Raw genomic sequence first — 22,927 nt, 5'->3', positions numbered from 1 at the left:
GTAAGAAGGCTATTAACTGGAATCCTCATTTCATTCAAGCATTTGGCTGTTTGAAAGTGGATTGTTTATGTGCATGCACTTGTATACTTGCAATGACCATTTGAGCTTGAGATTGATGGGCCCCAATATGCCATAGGCTCAATGCTTAAACATGTAAGGCATCCATTGGTTTATCATTAAGAATTTTCATCACTAGTCAAGCTCAATTATAGCACATACAATAAGGAATTATAGCGCCATTATCTTCTCTATTTGTATTCATTCTGCACGTTGATTAACATTCAATTTAATTCTCAAGTTCTCAATCTAGCTCTCAAGAATATCAGCAACTGAAGTGGTCATCTCAGAATGACTCTTTTTATTTAGAATTAAAGTATAAGAGAATTGACAAAAATGTGGCGGTTCTATGTAGTCATCCTTGTTCTCTTGCACTTATCATTTTGGAAACCATGTGTGTGGCCTATGATGAGTGATAAGTTCTCCACTCCACAGATATGCACTTTACAGAAACCCATGATTATGAATCTGATACCTTTCCTTGACTACAATTTGCAAAATGGGTTGTTCTATAAGTTCACCCAGCTTTGTTCTGTTATGGGATGTTGTTGTCAACTTCTGCTAAAGGAAGTTTACTTGTCCTATCATAGTGGACATTTTGGTGTTCAAATGACCTTGCAACATCTTCGTGGTTACATTCATTGGTTCACAAGAAAGTTAAGGATTGTGTTTGTTCTGTTTGCAGTCAATCTATGCCTTCCAGTTGAAAGATTGAATTATTTTAGCCATTGCGGATACCTTGGTGAGCTGGTAATTCTGCTTTGATGGCTTGCCATTCTTAGGAGAGTTGCTGATGTTCTTTGCTACAGATCTGTTGCCTGAACAGACTGCATTCCTTAGCATCTTAAAAGATGATTCACATCATTGTTAGGAAGAGCTAAGGTGTACTTTCTGATTCAACCCATATATATTTTTTTTGTATAGCTGGTTGCCATTGTTGTGACCATATCAGCAGAAATCATGATTAATCGTGGCTTGCACATGCCAGTGATCTGATTCAGATTAGATTGCAGGTTTTTTCTTGTAATTGTCATCATAAATCTCAAGGCAATTAAATCACAAGTTAATCACAAATGTTTCAGAAAGTGCAAATTCTGAAAAGAAGCTATTAATTTGTGATTAAATTGACATTAGCTTGCCTATAAAATACTTGATTTTTCAGTCTAAACCTCATTTGCAATGCAGATTTGGATTTTACTGAATGAAGCAAACATTGGATTGATAAGGGCATGAAGACACATTCTTCAGTGAATATGCATTAAATCTCAATTAAATTGACATTGTCAGTTTGCCTATAAATCCCTTGATTTTTCAGTCTAAACCTCATTTTACAGTGCAGATATGGATTTTGTGGAAGGAACCAATTATTGGATTGATTATGACACGAGGGCTCTCATTCTTCAGTGAATATGCATTCCATTTTCATTTAGCTAGGGTCTAATTACTGCTTTGTGGCCTTGATGCCTGCATTGATTAAATTGACGTTAACTTGCCTATAAAACACTTGATTTTTCAGTCTAAACCTCATTTGCAATGCAGGTTTGGATTTTACTGAATGAAGCAAACACTGGATTGATTAGGGCATGAAGGCACACATTCTTCAGTGAATATGCATTAAATCTCAATTAAATTGACATTATCAGTTTGCCTATAAATCTCTTGATTTTTCAGTCTAAACCTCATTTTACAGTGCAGATATGGATATTTGTGGAAGGAACCAAATATTTGACTGATTATGGCATGAGGGCACTCATTCTTCAGTGAATATGCATTCCATTTTCATTCAGCTAGGGTCTAATTACTGCTTTGTGGCCTTGATATCTGCATTTTTTTCAGGTTTTGGAGCTTCACTAAAAGAAATAAAATTATTAAAAATGACATGCACCATGAAGGTCCCCATGGCCCTAGGCCTTAAGTTGGGCTTGGTGATGGGTCCTGCTGCCACTAGACTGCTGCTCTAGTTTTGGATTGGGCTGGATGTAAAAGCAACATTTCTTTCCCTCCAGTTTTTATGAATTTTCAGAATTTTTTTAATTTCCTGATTTTCTGGATTTTTCCCAATTAAATTCTGATCCACTGAATTGCAATAATACTTTTGGTTTGCCAAATCAGATGAAGTCCCAGTTAATGCTACTATAGTGATAACATCTTTGAGGCTTTCATTGCTTTTAGTGAATTCCCCATTTACTGCTTATTTCTGGGTTAATACAAGGGCTGGGTTAGTTTAAACATATCAGGTCAGTTCTCAAGGTTCAAAGACAATGGAACATAAAATATAAAATGTAGTTTAGAATATGGGCTCATATCTAAACTTAATTACTAAAGTGGAACATTTACCTTCAGTGGCTCTGATTGCAAGAATGTTTTAAAAATGGCCTAAGACATGTGGTGGTTTGTGATGAATATTTGGTTCTTTTTGGCTTTAGCAGAGACTTGTTTTTATCCAATCTATTGGCCTACAGTCTATCCAACTTTTGTAGCACGAGGTTGAGTGAATGGACAAGGTGTACAAATATATACAAGAACTGCATCTCAGTTGACATACCAATCGCTTTACGATCCTTTGTGTTGCTTGTTTTGACTTGGATAAAATTTTGAGGATTAACTTTTCGAATCCTCTTTATAGGAATGTTAGCAATAAATTGTGCATCCTTCACTTGACCCTCATAGTCCATGACTTTCAAACACATTGCTCCTTTAGGGTACATTGCAATCACATTGATTAATATCCTATTTCTTACTTCCTTCCATCCATTGGAAATGATGAACACCCCTATTTCTTTCCATGAGGTCCTAATAGGAGCCAAAGAATATTCTATATGTTTGAACTTCTTTGACAATAAGACGCTAGGCACATTCGCATAACTTGGGGCTATGTATTCTTTTGCAACTTCATTTGCTTTTCTCATTATCTCTTATCAATATGGTGATTGAACAATATTGAAGGACAAACTATTTGAATAGAGACATCATGCATCAATTTGATTAGCAATCTCTCTAGCATCATTTTTAAATGCCTTGTCTAATAGCCCATTATCTCTCTTCACATTAGTGGTTTATTTTTCATTCCTACTAAAAAAAGGGTGGCTTTCCACTATGACATTAGGGACAACACTATGAGTATGTGGTGGAGAAGCAGGTGGCCTTACGTGAGGCCCTTCCTCTCCTCAAAGGATGCCTTGTTCTATTGACAACTCTTACATCTGCTCCTCCTGTTTTTTGATACATCTTGCAATTTTTATAAGGTGGCACAAGTACACCATTCTTTCTTGGATAGCCTTTGATTGCAATCCATGAATGACACACAAATGGCCTTTCATCCAACTGTATGAGCTTGTATACCGCTAACCACACTTGTTGCATATCCAAACATATGTCCCAACCTGTAAACTATTGTACCATTTCTACATGCCTCCACGAAGGTGAACTTGAGTTAATTTTGAAGGATTGTTGGCCAATTGAGCTAAAAATAGCTGCCATCATAACAATGTAATGACAATCCTTATGTGCAACAAGCCTGCAACAACCAATTTGAAAAACAAACAATTGGTTGGAACAGTATGTTCTAAAATTGAAACAAATGAAACCAAAACAATTTATGAATGAAAATTGAACAATATATTCTAATCTATGACTCTAAACTCTATGATTCGAGCTTTAAAGTTTCAGATGTTATTTCACCATATAGTTTGATTTTAATTTTTATTTCATCCTATAGTTCCGATTTGATGAATAAATTATAAAACTGAAATATTAGGATGATAGTTTAGAGTCTTGGATGTTACTTTTGATTTTAAGTTCATGATTTAGGTTCATTATTCATCTTATAGTTCAATTTAAAATTTTAATATTAACTTTGATATATATAGTTTGTTTTCATTTAAAATCTGTGATTTTTCATTTTAATATATTTATTCTTTGGAAATATGCACACAAGGGATTCTTTTTTTTTACTTGGTGCACACAAGGGATTCTTATTTCAAATATCTGAGTTTTCATTTTGAAATACTTTTTTTTTTTTTTAAAGATTATATTTCTTTTGTTTTGAAATATCCACACAAGGGATTCTTAATTTAAATCTCCGTATTTTCATTTTTAATGAAACAGTCAAAACATTTTTGATTTTAAGCAAAATGCTGGTTTGACCTTGCTATGTCACCCAAGCAACATAGGGAGTTAAAGAATGTCTTATGAGGGAAAGCTTGTCGATTTTAGTACTTCCTTCTTCCATATTTTCTGCTAAATTTGCTTAGTTGCAACAAGTATGGAAGATTTGGGAATGTACCCCACCTAAATGCATTGATTTTTCATATTAATTAATGTCTTCTGTAGGAAAGGTTCCTTAATCACCATGATACTCTTTCTGGTTTTGATCTCTCCATTAGCAGCTTAATAGTTCATGGAATGTCTTTCAGAATAACTTGTATCAATTTATTTTACACATAAAAAATTATGCTTCATTGTTGGTTGGCTACTCCAAGGTTTCCTGTGCAAAGAAATACAATTTCAATTTTTTGTCCTCTAATTATGCTTTCTACTCCTAGACATTGATTTCTTTTCCAACTCAGTAAAGTTAGTTTTAAGGAAGTTAGGTGAAGGAGAGTGGCACTTGGATTTATCTTAGCTACCTTAGATTTTATCTTATGGCACCTAGGGATCTGCCATCTTTGGGGCAAGCTAGTTAACATTTATATATTTAAACAAATAATACAAATGTAGGATATTGAGTTTGTACAACATATGAATCAAATAGAGAGATAAGATGGTTCTTTGTGACAAGTAGAGATTCAAAAAGCATGTATTCAGGGAAAATACAAAACAAGCATCAAATAATTCCTAATTTTAAAAATTTCAAAAGTAATCCAAAATTTCCAATTTACCACCTTTCATATGTAAACAAGCCCAGTAGCCACAAAGACATTGAGAATTCAGAAATCTGACAACGAAGTTTCTTGAGTGTCAAAAAGACTAATATTTGAATTTACTTGTATTCTTGAAGCATGCGGTGATGCATATTGTTGGAATACAATTTAACCTTAATAGATTTAGTGTAGGGTTCTATTATTTATAAGTTTTTATCAAGCTGCAGACTAATACCCTGCATATGCATCTTTTGTGTTCAATATTGTATTTTACCTAAATTTTTTTAAATATGTTGTCGGGGTTTATTCAGGTTGGAAAGGTGAGCATGGAGTGGGTAGCTGAGGAAAAGACCAAAGTTGTAGGTACATTTCCACCTTTAACAAAAAGATGGACTGGCTATGTTGAGAAGGATACAGCTGGACAGACCAATATTTACTCGGTTGAGGTGAGAATAAAATGATCCCTGTTAAAACTAATAAAGTATTTTTATGGATACTGTAACCATGTTTTTATGTCTTTAACTTTGCTAGTGCATATTTTGATGTAAACTTGGATGAGAAACAAGCTGTGGACTCACATAAAGATTCTTAGGAACTTTAATAGATGTTGCAGTTCCCTGGTTTTTGTCTTTTAATTATCATTATATCGAAACAAAGCTTATTGCTAACATGGACATCTAAAATTTTCTTATATTAGAAAAATATAAAATTGCATTATAAAAAAATGAAATATTTAGGTTGCTATGCTATTTTAATAGCATGAACTTTAGCAACATCCATTGAGGAATACAAAATGGGATACTGGTAATAATTTTCGACATAATCTTATCTTCATACATGCTACAGGCATTAAAGAACTTGCTATTTTAGCAAAATAGCAGATAGAAACTAAATACACGTGGATACCTATAATAACAGAGATGTAAGATGACTACAAGACCATGGTATCCTCGATTCACATCTATATATTATAATATTTATTCAAATGCGTTTCTAGAATCTGACATTCACAAAACTGTGGAACTTTACTAGCTAAATGACTATAATTGTACCTCGTCACATTTATAACTTAGAGCCTTTCAAAGAAAATCTTTTAACTATTGGCATTTTCTATACTTCCTGAGTCCCATAAACCTCCCATGGTCACTCCTGGACAGTAATATGATTTTTTATTTATTTATAGTTACTGAGGAGAGAAAAGAGAACATAGTTACTAGTGCTTTCACTCATTTAATATTAAATCATGTGGAGCTAGAAGTATGATGGATCTTTCTCAATGTTGAGGAGCACCAACTTATAATGAGATGCAAAAGGTTTATGGAACCACTTTAACATTGAGAATGGATTAAGATTAAGTTAAATGCTGCTGAATGCAAACTTTTTATGATTTGGATATGGTGGAGTCACTTGAAGAGAAAGAGAAAACTTTTCTTTGATATGTGCTAGCGAAGAATATTATTCACATTAAAGCAAAGGTTAACATTGGAATATTATGATCCTAGGAGACAAATCTACGGAGGTGATAATCCCTGCAAGGCGTAATCTATGTGGTGTAGCTTTGACCATTAGTGTGATGAAATTCTTAAAAAAAAAGAAAAAAATTAAAACCATGCTTTGATGGTTGTTTCTAATTTAAAACCCTAGTGAATTAACATTTGAGATTTTCAGGAAAAATCTAACTTAACTACTTCAATGCAATGAAGTTAGTCTTTTGATGCTCTGCCAAGCTTCAGGTTTGAACAAACAAGAAAACCTGGGCTGTCTTTTCATTGGGATTTATTTAAAAATGTAATTATCCCAATTCTTGACCCTTAGCTTTACCACAAAATATCCAAAAATGTAAGTCTAATTTACCAAAAAAAACCAACATCTCATAACTTGAACATCAAGTTCCACAAGTATCTTAAGTACATGGATATAATTCATTCTTAAATTACATATATTCAATAAATGAATATATTAAGAAAGTATTTACAATGTGCAATTACTTGTTTATGTATCACAGTATGATAAATTGATCACAACTATATGCAAGATGTATAATAATATCCAAAATCCATGGATCTTCGTAGAACATTCTTATAAATATATTTTCTCTAGAGTGATAAAAAAGTAGTAGCATATCATGTATCAACCTAAGATGTTAACATAAGATCTATGTTATCACAATCATTTAGTCATGCATACAAAGAAATCCTAGGACTCTGGTATACTTGGTTTGACTACCATCTGTTAGCTTTATAAACCCCTACATGAATCTCCCTAGCTACTATGCCTATGGATTAGGTCTATTCTTGTAGGATCTACTCTACTCGTCATGTCTCAAATCTGTAGGTATCATAATATCATTATATGCCCTTTGACTACTTTGGGCTAGGTCAACATACTCTGGCCAGTGGTTTTGCAAACTTGGAATACTCCTCCAAGTGATCCCCCAAGATTTAGCTGAGTTACCAGGTCATAACTAAGTGTAATTAAATTTACATATGTTCATTACCCCATGTCCATCCTATGGCTAGGGTCCGCCTTAGCTGCATCATCAGTTCTTGGATGTGTAGAATATTACAAATATTCATTTCAATTTAGTATATTCTAAACTTATTCTTTTTCCTTTATTGGAGATTAATCTATCCTAAATCAATCACGATTCTGAAATAAATGCCCTCCCATGTCAATAGGATATATTAAAAGTATGTTACACATTTTACCAGTTTGGAATACACTACCAATATTAGTCACCTAGTCTAACATAATATAATTTTAGAGTTTAACGTGATTTTGTAGGTTGACACCCAGTCTTACCACCTATTAACTGTTTGTTCAAGGCCTGGTTTTACACCACCTAGAATTCTAATTGGTTTTTTCGACATCTCTAAGTGCAAGTTCAACCCTAAAACCTAATTCATGATTGTCTTTAATAGGGTGACGGTGAATCCAATTTTATGAGTGTGAAGATCCTATTCCATTAGACTTCATCTAATAATGGCCTGCCTACATATTTGTATCCACACGATCAAGATTAAGTAGTTCTCTTATAGTCTGTAATGTTCTCAATTTGTCTATCTAGTGACTTAGATGTGATTTTGAGTCTCAAGAATGGTAACCTCAAGGGCAGTTCTATTGCTGAACTATATTAAAATTTGGCTAATTGTGAATGACTATATTTCGAAGTAGGGTTGGATGTTTAGTTTAGGCAATGACAAGCTTATTAATAAAGATATCATTCACATAGTCTACCCTTTCGAATTTTGAGAAATATAGTAAGGTTTACATCTCATAGCCTTTCTTATGTAAGCACTGCAGTGTGGAAACAAACTTATGATCTTGATGAACTATAGTGAATTTATGTGATCTCTTGGGACTCCCAAAACTGAAGAATGGTAGTCAAGGATTGATTGTTTTTGAGTTTGGAAATGTCATTTATAAAGCATGAATATTGAGAATGTAATAAATCTCCAATTAACCGATGATTCATTTGCTAAGGAAGTGAGGTGTCATTCTTATGCTTCAGATTTCTATTTCACTCATTGCAAAATCAACAACATTACAGTTACTCAAGTTATAGTGCATTCCTTTATGGTTTCAAGTGTACAAGTTTATTTGTGTAGAAGGCAGATTCCATACCATTTTTTTTACTGTTTATGTAACATGATTAACAAATTCACTAGTACTGAGAGCATCATCAATAGAGTAGTCCCAGTTGGATATTTTGTCATTGATGTTAAAGGATGATGATCAAGGTTGTCTAGCAATTATTTGTTTGAGCTACTTGGTTTCTTGGTTGAGCTACCTTGCTGCTTGGTTGAGCTACTTGCCTTTGTGTTTGAGCTACGTTGTTGTCAGCTTGAGCTGACTGCTTGTCCAAGTCACCTACTTGCTGTCAGCTTCTCTTGCCAAGTAAGATTAATTATTTGCCATGTCTTTCTTGAAGGTTGACTCTTCTAAACATCCAGAAACTAAATAGAAAGGAATGATTCATGGGCTGCATCAGAATTAATGATAGACATTTTCTTTATTTCCTTCATTCTCCTCTTTGTGTGATGGTTTGTTTCTCACAACAGCTGTTTAGTAACGTTTTTTATGTGAGTGGAAGGTCTATTTTTGGAGGCGGATTCACTTAAAATGTTTTCATTTTATTGGTTCATCCATTTTAATAATAATCCCATTAAAAGTGAGTGGAGGCGGTGGCTATGGTTATTGCATGTAACGGTTCTGTTTTTAGCTGACGGAAGTCAGATCTGAAATTGGAAAAGTCTCACATATCATTGCAACTATTCAAGGCTGGCTTCAAGAAGTTATCGATACTCTTGAGTGGAAATATATTTTTGCTGTGCTTGAATACATATATGTATGGTACATCTTTTCTAAAAAAAGATATATGTATGCTGTGAATCTGAATCGGCTATCTGCGCTGAAGGTATTTTCTGTTTGAAAGATCATGAGGAGTTTTTAGAAGTGATGCAAAGCTCAGTGGAAAGAAGGGGTCGACTTGATAATTGATGATTGCCAACTAGTGATTCCAGCGATTTCCAATGTTGGGAATTAATGCCTTGATAACATTGCTTCTGGTGTTTCAATATTGTGAACTCTCATGTTTCAACTTGTGCCTCCATTAATGCTGATATGTCTGAAGATTCATTGCAGATCTGTTATTCACCGATTGTAATCATTTTAGGGAATTCAAAATAATTTTTTTTAGTGTTTGGAGTGCTGAGCATGATATTAAATTTCAGAGTATTTGAGTTGGTGCTGAAGTTGAAAATGTCTATGGTTTTATTTGTTATCTGCCAATGTATTAATTAATTATATTAAGTGGGTTGTCACTCTCCGTAGTTAGGTGTCGGTTGGTTGATGGTTGTGTACCTCTCGACAACCGTCAGGTCCTTTTAAATATGTTGTGTACCGCCAAGTAAAGTAGTAGGGTATAGTTGGATCTATTGTAATCCTTGGCCAACCATTGTTGGTCTTCTTCTCTGTAATAATTGCATGTGCGAATAAAGATATATTTTACTGCCGTGTCTGGTATACATTGTCATGTACATTATTATTTTCTGTATTTAATTTACCAGTTGTAGCGGTAAACATTTTGGTGCTGTTGCCTTAAAAGAAATCAGGTCAGGCTTGAGTGATTTATGTCTGTAGATCCCATTAAAGGTTGAGAAGAGGCCATAGGGTGGTCAAGACCAAGCGATTAGGTGATCCACCGACCCTCGGCCGGAGGAAGCACAAAGACGAGTCAGAGCTTGGAAGTACTCGGAGTGTTGGGATGCTGGAGGTGGACGTGTAGGGGACGCGTGTGTGTCTGAGAGTGCAAGGAAAGCACCAGAACGTAGCGATCGGAACAATCCACTCAGGTCCGACACACCTGGAAGTACTTGGAGTGTTGGGGATGCTGAAGGTGGATGTGTAGAGGATGCCTACGTGTCCGAGAGTGTAGGGAAAGCACCAGAACGTAGCTGTTGAAACAGTCCACCTAGGTCCGGCGCACAAGGTGAATACACATGTACCTTTCGAGTGAAAACAATGTTGAACACCCAAGAGAAGCAGAAATTGCCGAAGTTCACGGGAGACGGGTCGAAGGACCCTGTACGACATTGCAAAACATGCATAACCATGAGGGATGACAATGAGATTGTGGCTGAGACCTACAATACCAAGCAAGGCAAAAATGAGCGTGTATGCGCTTACAACCGTAGGTTCAAAGAACTGTTGAACTAGATGGAGAACTAGCCAGCCGACAGGTTGAAGAAGAGGTGGTTCATGGAGGGATTGATACCCTCACTACGCAAGAAGATGAAAGTACTGCCTCTGTCCTCGTACACCGATGCTTACAATTGGGCGATGGACATCGAAAATGAAAACAAAACCTCCTCTCGAGAGAAGAGGAAGACCGATGGTGATGAGAACACCGAAGGTAGCAGTGATGAAGAATCCAAAACCGTATGAGCCCTTCAACGAGATATGTTGAGAATGATTAAAGAATTGAAGGCTGAGAAAGGAACCAGCAAAGAAGGTAATGAACTATGGTGTACTGAGTGCAAAAGGGAGGGGCACATGAAAGGTAATTGTCCTAGAAATATGTTTTGTGAAATTTTCCAAGTGCTGGGGCATTCAATCAAGGAGTGCTTGTACAATTTGAAGATGAGAAGTACACAAGTACTCTTCACACAAGGAGAGTCCGGCCCATCGAAATCATAGAATGTATCGCCAAGCGGTTATGGAAATCAACGAGGGCAAAACCAAATACAATACGACTCTAGAGGACGTCCTATCATATAGTGCCGACAATGTAGTGAATGCGGACACTTTGCGAGAGATTGCCAGAACAAGAAAGACAACGTACAATTATTGTGCAAATGGTGTGGACTAGGTGATCGTGAAGACACCAACTGTCCAAAGTAGAAGGGTATTAATATGGTGGATGTGGCGGAACAAGAGGAGGCAATGCTGGCAATCACAAGAGCACAAACAAAGAAGGGGATGCATTCAAACTCTTGTACGCAAAGGAACAATTCAGAAAAAGGCAGAGCTGAAGTAGAAGAAGTGCTGGTGAAGGAACGAGTAACCTCCAATGGAACTGCAGGTACGTCATTGCGGGAGTCAGAGAAGAGCATAGTCTGGCAGGTGCTACAGACAAACCATACCCATCAAGGTGGCAGACCTTCTTCAAACTATGCCGCAACTGAGAATGGCAATTGCCAATAGAGTCAGTGATGACACAGTCATCCAGAAACAATGTAAGACACAAGAGGAGGAATTGACGGGAAAACCACCACCCAAAGGGAATGAGGCCAACAATCCAATGTTGCTGATGGTGAGCATCGGGAGGAAGCCTACTATTGTGGAGATGGAAATAATGAGCCAAAAGTTGACAAACACCATTGTTGATGGAGGCTTTGGAGTAAATGTATTGCCAGAAGACACTTGGAAATGTTTGGGGAAGCTGATGCTCTAGCCGCCAACCTTCCATTTGGTAGGTGCCGACCAGCACGACATCCAGCCGTTGGGAACATTGATAGTACAAAAAGTAATGATTGGGACACAACAATTTTTCTTGGACTTTGTAGTCATCCCATTATAGAAGAAGGCGTACGACGCACTCCTCGGGAAGGGGTGGTTGATTACTGCCAAGGCAAATCATAATTGGAAGCGCTACACACTCTCGATTGAGAGTGATGGGAGGAAGCATGTCATTGACTTGAGGAACCAGGCATTGAGTGAAGAGATGGCATCCTCCGACTCAGAGTCTAAGGGTGGAAAAGGCATGGAACCCAACGATGAAGTGGAAGATTGCTTTGAAGATGAGACGAGTTCCCTGAATGGACTATTCCATTGGAAAATGGAGGACTATGAGGTATTTTCGCCAACATGCAATTTTCTTGAACCTACCACTCTTCGTGAAGAGCAATTGATGAAAGCATGTAAAGTTATAAATGATACATTTGATAGTATGGAGATAAAAAATGGAAGGGAAAAGCCCATGAAGGAAGAACAAGGGCTGTATAAACAAGGGAACCTGCACAGAAGGAAATCATACCTGTACAGAGTCAGATTGTATGGAAGCGTACTGTTAAAAAACATGGAGTTGAGAGAAAAAATTAAACAGAAGGAACCGTACAAGCAAAGACAAGAACACATAGTAGAAATTCCATACACCGTACGACGATTGGCCACAAGGCTTTTTTTCGTACACAAGAAGGGGTTATGCAAGGAGCATGTCATTTACCATACGAGCAACAGCGGGAGGCAAAAGTCCATACACTTCCGTACGACAAGAAGCAAATAATCCATACATATCCGTATGGTAGGAGAGAAATGACCCGTACATATCCGTACAGAAAGTAGAATCAAGCATAAGGGTGCGAAAAATCACCCGTACAAATCTGTACGAAAAGCAAAATCGAGCAAGGGCAGACAACCGTATGGAGCTGTACAGGTCGACGGGAGGAGGGAGTTAACAATCCATACTGAAGACAGAGTCCGTACGGAAGCTAGAAACACGAGATTAGAAATCTGTACGAAGGTTGAAGCAGATCGTATGAAGACAGGAGAAGTCCGTACGACATGGTGTGCAAGGCTCCGTACGAAGGCGGAAGGAATCTGCACGAAAAGAACGAATGTCTATACAAAGTTTGATCGTACGGAGCTAAGAAGGAATTTTGGCGAAGTTCGTACGGAATTGGACAACAAATTTGGGAATTCTGGTGAAGCACCGTACAAACTTGTATGACAAGAGAGCATAGTATAGCCACAGTACGAAAAAATCAGTTCAGAATCACCGTACGAATCCGTACAACCATCGTATGGAAAACTCAGTTCAGAATTACCGTACGAATCCATATAGGATTATCAATGGAGCAAGACAGTAGGATTGGAAGTCCGTATGGAAAACCTGTACGAGGAGAACAAAGTAGGGAAAAAATTGTCGGACCGTACAAGTTCGTATGGAGAGACTAGAGCATAGAAGAATTTGGCATACAGAAGGATTTGTATATATCCGTACGGGAAGAACAGAAAAAGTAGGTGGTAGGAGTAGAATCTCCACCTTTTGGCTTCATTGACGATGTTTTTGGCGTCTTAAAAAATCATGAAAATTATGTGCACCATGTAGTTTCGTGTGGTTCTGAAGGTTGTAAATTGGTGTTGGCGATAGAGGCGCTGCCCCTCAACCCCGCCCTATACCACACAAGGAGCGCGCCCTTGGCACTGCCCCAGGACCCCGCGATGGATGTTGCCCCTTGACCCCCGCAAGGGGCGCTGCCCCTTGACCCCGTTGGGGACGTTGCCCCCAAACCCCCATTTGATTGGGTAGGTACAATACAAGTTGGGGTTGTCCAGTACAAGTCATTTCCTACACTCTTTTCATTAGTCTTTTTAGATTTTATTTGATGTTTACTTATCGTCTGGAAGACGACTTTTTCTTTTGGGGGGGATGATGTAGATGGCATAAAATGCCTATGGTTTTATTTGTTATCTACCAATGTATTAATTAATTATATTAAGTGGGTTGTCACTCTCCGTAGTTAGGTGTCGGTTGGTTGACGGTTATGTACCTCTCGGCAACTGTCGTGTCCTTTTAAATATGTTGTGTACTGCCAAGTTAAAGTAGTATGATATAGTTGGATCTATTGTAATCCTTGGCCGACCATCACTGGTCTTCTTTGTAATAATTGCATGTGCGAATAAAGATATATTTTACTGCCGTGTCTGGTATGCATTGTCATGTACATTATTATTTTCTGTATTTAATTTACCAGTTGTAGCAGTAAACAGAGAGTTGGTTCTCACTTTTGTAATTTGGGTTGGTGCTCATTTGTTAATGAAAGCTATGTGCCATGGTTTTTTACCCGAAAGGGTTTTCCACATGAAATTTGGTCTATGCATCTTGATGATTGCTTTCTCTATATTTTATGCACTGAAGATTTTGTGATCAGTAACCTATAAGAAATGATCAACTTAGAAATCTATCTTGGGATAAAAGGTTGTAGGAGAGACACCCAAGGGAGCTGAATATATTGTCAATATAAGTCTAATTGGATGTTTCTATGGATTACATTTGTCAAGTGAAGAAGGCGAGAAAGGGTATTTTAAGACTTTTTGAATTGGGAAAATTGATCAGTGCCAAAACTAATATGCTGAAGAAACAAACTAGTGTAGTCCTGGTATACCTACACCACCAACATCTAGGGAGACAAGGTGTGAAATGTGTCTAAAGATCAGTGATTTGGAAATGCATGATCTCTCAATTTGATTTTAAGTCATCCATGGACCGAATTTCATGAAGCGAAAAAAAAATCTGAAAGACAATTTTGTAACAAATGGGTTGTACAATAAACATGGCTTGGATAATTCATTGAGGAACCATTCATTTGCAGTAAATCATGCGTTGAAGCATGATAATCCGAGCGTTTTCAATATGCATTAACAAATACAAACTGGAGCCCTAGATCTCCGACTTATAAAGAATATTGTCTTTAATTACCACATTGAGTAGATGCATCTTTGAAGGGACATTGTGGAAACATATGTGATAGCATTCATGCTCAAAGAGAGAAGTCATATCCCTTTCAAAGAAAGAATTGAGAAGAAGGCTTTAAATTGAGATATGGACCTATAATTTGGATCCACAAATAAGCATACCTTATTGTTATCCCATGTTCCTCTCTATAGAAATAGAGCCTAGAAAGAGTTTCTCTTGAGGTATTAAAGATCATAACCTTAGTCTAAGGTTAACTACTCTCCAGAGGAGCTCACAAAAGCTACCAAGGGTGTATAAGCTTCTCTGGAAGCCATCAAGTGAGTGAGATAAAGACAACATTGGAAAAAAGTTGTATAAAGATGATAGATGATATTAGATGAATTGGCCATACATGGTCTCATGGTCTTAAGATTTCCATTACAACAGTTTAAAGAAATATGATAAGATCAAAAGTGGAAAAAAATTAAGAGTGGAAAAATATTTGTATCTTCTAAGATAAAAAAGTATGCTAAATTTACTCATTGAAGGTAGATACAAAAGAGCTCTTCATCTTCATAGATCGGGTGTGTTAATACAGACCTTTTGAAGTTCAGGAGATAGATAATGACTAGATTTTGAGCTTTTTTCTTTTGTGATAGACATGCTTGGAAATAATAAGCCACACTCATTATTATTTTCACCATATAACTTCTTACCATCACTTCCTTATAGGCTTGATGGGACATGGTTGACAGTGTAAATCTAATGAAGAGATATAAGGCATCTAATCTCTCCTTTTCAATGTTTACTAGATGACAAATCTTTTCCCATATGCAGTCAAGGAACGAAAGAATGGAGGCCCAAGAATTTCCTGTAGGAATCTTATAACCAATTTCTATGTTAAAATAGTCTATAGTTATACATTCTCCTCCAACAAACTCCAAGTCCTCTTTAATATCTCTGCATTTTTTGTGCCATTTCATGTAAGTGAATAAAGGACCTCCATGTCTTTAGACAACAACCACACAAATTCTAGGAGACTATAGTCTTTGGAAATTACGTGACATCATTGACTTGTTTTATTTAAACGTGTATCTTTCTTTTACTTTTAACTTTTATTAATATTATTCTCTGGAATCTAGGTTTTTAGATGTCATCCAGCCTGAAGTTGCTTTATGGACTACTTTCTTTATATTTACTGCAGGTGCAGTCCAATTCTATAGACATGTTTTCATCATTGAGGAACATTAATAGATCTTTTTCCTTTTTATTCTTTAGCATGACAGGAAACTTCCTTTCTTCCATTACAACTGTAAACTCCATGATAAAACAATGAAAACCTATTCATTTTACATGATGGATTGTACACATCATGAAGACAAAAAGCTCACTCCTAGTACCCTCCGTATTTAAACCCCACTTGGTGATCTTTGTACTAAAAGCCTGACTTACCTTTTCATTTTGGTGCTTGCATTAGGTACCCTTACATTGCAAATACAAATTACAACTTCTATCTCCATTTTGGCAGTGCTAGATTGGAGCTAGACGTCTAGTTTTCATAATTGCATGAACAAGTACAAGACCTGTTTGGTGTGTTCTATTTTGCAATTGATTCTGTATGCTTACATTGTTAAAGAGTAGTCATTAGTAATTATGTGAAACTCATGTTCTTGCCAAAGCTGAGATGAAATAGGAATTTATATTGGGAGTTAAATGTGGGCATGTGATTTGGCACTCATCATTTGGTAGGGAGGAATTAACTCTTATCATATGTATCAATATGATGTTCGCCTTCACCAGTTCTATTCGGTTTCTTTATTCAAATGTTATCTCTTACATTTTTTGGAATGAACTAAAGTAGCCTTATGAGCACGCATTCTGTACTTTGAATATTCCATGGCTACTGAAACCTTTGCTGTTTCATCAACTTGGAAATGCTGTTCCCTAAGAAACATAAAGAGTAATACAGTACCAAGAACAGCACATTCAGTAAGGATAGCCAGATAAAATGTCATACCTATTTCAGAAATCACATCTTTTGGCCCTGGCAAGTTTCATTGATATTTGGATACACACTAATCATTTTATTGTGTTGTTGTCAACATCTATTTGATTTAAAGAACCTTGTTTGATTTAATATAATTAGTTGGGAAGTGGATTTCTGTTGATTGATATCTGATAAAGTCATATGAATTTTCTGCAGCCAACAGTTTATATTTCAGAGAGTGCAATAAGTTCTGGTGCAGCTGGAACATCGTTGCAGGGATCAGAGCAAACGGCTACTGTTGCCATTAGCTTAGGACTTGTTATGCTTGGAGCAGTCTCATTAGTACTTTCAGAAGTTGGGAACGATCCCCCTAAAGCTGAAAGTACTGAGTACTCGGGTCCTCCTCTTAGTTACTACATCAAGAAGTTCAACAAACCACTTGTAATCGAGACAATTGCACCTGTTGAAATTCAAAGTGCTCCTGCACCAGAGTTTTCTACTGCTGCAAGTGAGGCAAATGGACAAGCATTCCAAGGTGAGTCTGATGCTTCTACAGGTACCAAGTTAGAAGCTGCTGTATCGGCCAATTCTTGATTTGATAGGAAGTTTCTCTGGCAGCATAGAGTTCCTCCATTGGAAGATTCAATTCCCATGTCCAAATTTGCCTTGCTGGTTAACTTTGTAGGTTTATATAGGTTTGACATGAGCAGAATAGCTCAAATATTACTTGACAGGCTTCGACAAGATATGTTGAAGAGATCTATATTAGATGCCTAACTTTTGGTGCTTGCTGTTTATTTGCATTGCATGCATATGGCTATCTGATTTGCCATCTAATGATCTCAGCCAATTCCAAATTTGGTGATGCATTATTGTATTTGGCCTGCTTACTAGAATAAGATAGGGAATGCACTGATTCTGGGTTCTTTACCTCTGTAACGTGCTAAAGGGGATTAGTACCATTTAGAATACATCCATGTATAATAGCAGAAAGTTTAGACCATGATCGTATAATGATCTTCACCCATTCCAAGTCTGTTGATGCATTATTGTATTTAGCATGCTTACTAGAATAAGATAGGGAATGCACTAATTCTGGATTCTTTACCTCTGTAACGTGCAAAAGGGGATTATTACCATTTAGAATACATTCAAGTATAATAGCAGAAAGTTTAGACCATGGTCATAATGATTTACTCCCATTCCAAGTCTGGTTATGCATTATTGTATTTGGCCTGCTTACTAGAATACAATAGGGAACACACTCAATTCTTTACCTCTGTAATGTGCTAAAGTTGGTTCTTACCCTTTAGAATACATCAAAGTATGTATGGCTAGCAAAAAGTTTAGACCATGGGGAAAATGCAGGTTCCTTCACTTTCTTTGCATCCATGTAATTTATGGTTAGGCATAATCAACCTTTTGATTATGCTTATTCTAAAATTGCTAAATTTTAATTTGAAGTAAGAAAATGTAAATGTGGATGATTGGAAGTTGGTTGCTGACATTGCAGTTAACAGGATTTACCATAGACCAGGAAAATAGAAATGATGTCCTTTTGTCCAGCCTATATATCTCTTAGACAACTGCAGGTAACGGTATGTGCATTGAATTAAGAAGGAATACTGGATAAGAGCTGCAAAAATGAAGATGCAAGGAAAGAACTCATATAGTCATCTTAGCTTAAGGTGCAGCAATGCAATAAATGCTTGATTCTGAGATGAGTGCAAAAAGATAAAAATCTGCACTAAACTAAGAAGAAAGCATAGAGTATTGTGATGGGAACCAACGACAAAAGAAGGGAGGTTCTAAAATTGAATAATATGTATGAAGAGATTGGTGAGAATTGAACGAGTATGAAGAGATTGGTGAGTTATAGCAGTCACCTGGGTGCTTGGGAAGATTACTTAGTGGAATGGAAGTTTGAAACAAACAATATAAATCATTTCCAGAAAAATGTTGACAAGACAGCTGAATTTGTCAGGTTTAAGCCCTTCTGGACAGAAGTTGAGGAAGCAGGTGTTGAAGTGAAGAACTTTCCTTTCCATTACTGAAACAGAAGGATTAGATGATTCTAAAAAGCTTAGCATCAGCAAGTGATGAATTCAATATTATGGGTGATTCCATCTACGGCAAAGGCTAGACAAATTAAGTTCAGACTTGATTCAAATATGAGTTGCTGGATTAGAGATAGGTCGTACGTATGGGTCTTGTTCTCCAACTTTTTAAAGCTCCAATTTGTCCCATGAGAGGCCATGATTTTAATGGAAAGCAAACAGTGCAGAACTTTTTCAACCCATGACAAGACTGAGAGGGGGGGGTGAATCATTCTGGAACACTCCTAATCTGATCTAACTAATATTGAACAATATTTAATAACAACAATAAAATGTCAACCATCAACACATGAACACCAGATTTACATGGAAAACACAATTAGGGAAAAAGCATGGTGAGAATCATAATCACAATATAAATAGAATTGATTATAAAGTTTTAGGCTTACTGCCAAGGACCAACATGCACTTGATGGACTTGCAAGACTAAGGCACACTACCTTAGGGCAAGAATTCATCACTTACTGCTGCTAAGCTTTTTAGAATCATCTAATCCTTCTGTTTCAGTAATGGAAAGGAAAGTTCTTTACTTCAACACCTTCTTCCTCAACTTCTGCCCATAAGGGCGTAAACCTGACAAATTCAGCTGTCTTGTCAACATTTTTCTGGAAATGATTTATATTGTTTGTTTCAAACTTCCATTCCACTAAGTAATCTTCCCAAGAACCCAATATTTAAGGAGCCTCTGTCTTTGTTGTTAATAATAAAACAACATCAAATTATCATTTCACCAACAAAAAATGGGAAATGGGCTTACAGATTTTCACAAGAACTTATTGAAAAAGGGGATATGCCATTTCACCTCCCAAAAATTGCTTGCCTTCAAGCAATTCAATTTTGGTTGTTTCAAAATGTTGGTTCCTTGCTATGCGGCATCTTTGATAGGTAGGTCCTATTGCACCAATTACTTTGTAATGGGTTGGCACCTTAACTTTCTCTCTCAAGTACACATGATAGCTTTCTATATGAAAATGAGTTTTTTTTTATTCTACAAAGGTGACAAGTCTTTGGAAAGTGCAATTTTTTGTTTTGATGCCCTTTTGAAGAGTGACACATGGAAGATATTGTGAATTATACTATTCTTTGGTAGTTCTAGCTCATATTAAGCTACTTTTCTCACCTTCCTTATGATCTTATAAGGACCATGAAATTTTGGCTTTAATTTTTTTGCTTAATTTTTCTTCAATGAAGATTGTTTGTATACTTGTAGCCTCAAGTAGACCATGCCCTCAACTTCAAGTACTTGTCCTATTTGCCGTTGATTTGCATATAGATTTTGTTGATTTTGGGAATGTTAAAGATGATCCTTAAGAGATTGCAATGTCTCTTGATTTTGGTTGATCATATTTGTTGCTTTAGGTACCTATTTTTTATAATAATAGATCTACAAATGTTAAAGCATTATATCCATATAAAATCATAAAAGGAGACATACTTATGGACATATGATGAGAAATGTTATAGGAGTACACTCCCAAGTACACCCATTTAACCCACATTTTTTGTTGTCTAAACACATAATTTCTTAGATGCCACTTAGTTTTCCCATTTGATTGGGGGTGGTAGCATGTAACAAGAGTAAGTTTTGCTCTTGCCAAAATTGACTTCGAAATCCAATATTCCTGATTTTTGCCCAATTGACACTTGCTGCTTGGTCTTTAGCCCCTTCCACTCAAAAGCCCCACCTTCTAAATATCCAAGTAGAAAAGAAAGCTAACATAATGATCTGGAATTTGCAAAACACAACTGACACGAAGATTGCCTCATTTTGACTCAAGTTTCTTTCATGAATTTATAAAAAACAGAGGATTTGTCAAGAAGGTACACAGAAACATATAGCCAATTGATTGCATTATCTAAAAAATATGAAGAGACATTGATGAAGATGTGCGCTCTAGAGGAAGAGTTAGTGGAGTTGAAATAAAAAATTGCAAATGAGCTCCCTCCAATACAAATTATAGAACAAGTACAAGAAATACCAGCTGATGTGACAGCAAAAATGGAGGAATACACAGAGAAAATCGAAAATCTTGAAAAGGAACAAAATTTCAAGGCTATCTCTGTGATGTTAGGAATTCTAAAACACGGGATTAATGTATTGAAGGAAAATTGATGGTAGTGCATGATTTGCACATTTCTTTGAAAGAGGCAAGTAAAACATCCTCTGAGGCTGTTGCTTTTCTTGGAACTTTGTTCAATGTTTGGTTAGGAAGAAGCATATTAATGGATAATCTAGATACTGCAATGATATATAGTGATGATTTCCCTCCCAAGATCAGTGACAGTAAAGACATGGTGGAGGTAATGAATGCAACTTATGCATTTTTCACAGGGAAGGATGTGCTTATAAATGAAAAATTGCAGACATTTGGGGAAGGTTATAGTAAATTGGTGCCTTCAATTTATGGTAGTAATGGATATATGAAATCAGTTTTTGATTGGACCAGTGAATTTGATTTGATTCTGGAGCAAGAAGAAATAATCAAGCATATAGATGAACAGGTTGATGTCGATTTTCTTAACGGTATGCTTGATTCACTGTTCAAGGTTGAGGTTGACCATGCAAAGTTTATTGTTGAGGCTAGGGCAGTTATAGATGCCAGATGGATAGATTCAGTTGCAAAGTTGGAAGAGGTAAAGATATTCAATTGGCCAACAAACAAAGAGGTGGACAAGTGGCAAGCCATGCTAAAGCAAAAGAAGAAATGCCAGGTTGAGGTTTCTACCCAAGATCCCTCACAATAATTCTAAGCTTGTTGAATCCTCATCTTATAAAAGGATTCCAAGATTAATTTGAGAGGGATAGCCACTTTTTCTTTTTGATCGGTAGAGAGGGATGGCCAGTTGGCCACTTTTATTGTTGTTGAAAACTCTTATATAGTTATAATAGTTTAACTGCTCAATAATTTGATAAGTGCATAGATGAATCGCATTTTGAATTTACTTTTTGATATCATTATGAATATAATATTAATATCATTTGCAGTTTGAGATCTTCACATAATTGTCTTTGTGTTGAATTTATGTTTTCATTGTGAATTGAATGGTCAAGGGTTTTCAGTTTACGTATGAATCTGGGTTGTGTATGTAATGGCATATTCATTCCTATTTATCTGCAAATGAATCTTATTGAAGTTTATTATCAAGTTGTCTTTGAATTGTAAGTGACTCTATGCCTTAGGATAAGGCACTGGTCTGTTTTCTTGATGTTGACTTGGTGAAGTGACCTTCCAATTGTAATAGTTGATTCATTGTGGGTGAATATGTTTTCTTGTTTGGCTTTGATTATGAAATTGTGATTTGTTTATAACATCTATCATGGAATTGGATCCTCAAAAGATATTCCCTTTAATTGAGTTGCATGCATGTTTTACTAATTATGTTGTATTCCTATCTATTGTGGTGTTTGATACTTTCATTCTTAATACTCTTATGATTTTATATGCTATGGATGTTTATGTAATATGGAGGTGTTCTATGATTGTCATGTACATGTTTTCCCTCCTCCATAAAGTTGGCATTTACTCATACCTATAATCCGCCCACCAATTACAATGAGGTGAATCCTTAATATGATTCCAGACTAACGGAAATTTTGCATTACTGGGCATAATAGGAAGCATTAAATGAAAAATTACATACACCATAACAATGCAACAAATGGAAAAAGTTAAAACTCACGATTTCGATCATTTGAAAGAGAGAGAATTATACACTGGATAGAAATAGATCAGAATTTGACTTCTATTGAATAAAATTACTACTTCTGTCGACTGTCACAAAATAAATTTATATATAACTCCTTCAAGAACCCGCACAAAGCTTGACACTAAATGCTTTTCATTTTCTCTTTAAATGACTATACAACTTGCTCCCTTCACCTAGACTCTAGAATCACTACTGGAACCAGAAAAGGAACCCCAATGACTATACAACTTGCAAAACT

At 36.2% G+C, this 22,927-nt stretch overlaps 1 protein-coding gene across 1 annotated transcript in view; it reads left to right on the top strand.

Moving 5' to 3' along the window:
• The window catches only part of LOC131068423 (protein MAINTENANCE OF PSII UNDER HIGH LIGHT 1), a 33,336-nt gene extending 15,436 nt beyond the window's left edge, over positions 1 to 17,900 (top strand). The window contains exons 2-3 of the mRNA XM_058003613.2: positions 5,231 to 5,365; positions 17,081 to 17,900. Of these exons, the coding sequence (XP_057859596.1) occupies positions 5,231 to 5,365; positions 17,081 to 17,458 (513 nt within the window). The 3' untranslated portion in view covers positions 17,459 to 17,900. The remainder of the gene's footprint in view (positions 1 to 5,230; positions 5,366 to 17,080) is intronic.
• The last annotated feature ends 5,027 nt before the right edge of the window (positions 17,901 to 22,927 follow it).

Source organism: Cryptomeria japonica, chromosome 3 (assembly GCF_030272615.1).
Source record: "Cryptomeria japonica chromosome 3, Sugi_1.0, whole genome shotgun sequence".
Classification (NCBI taxonomy): domain Eukaryota; kingdom Viridiplantae; phylum Streptophyta; class Pinopsida; order Cupressales; family Cupressaceae; genus Cryptomeria; species Cryptomeria japonica.
The sequence above is the reverse complement of the archived record's forward strand: the minus strand, read 5'-3'. Positions and strand labels throughout refer to the sequence as shown.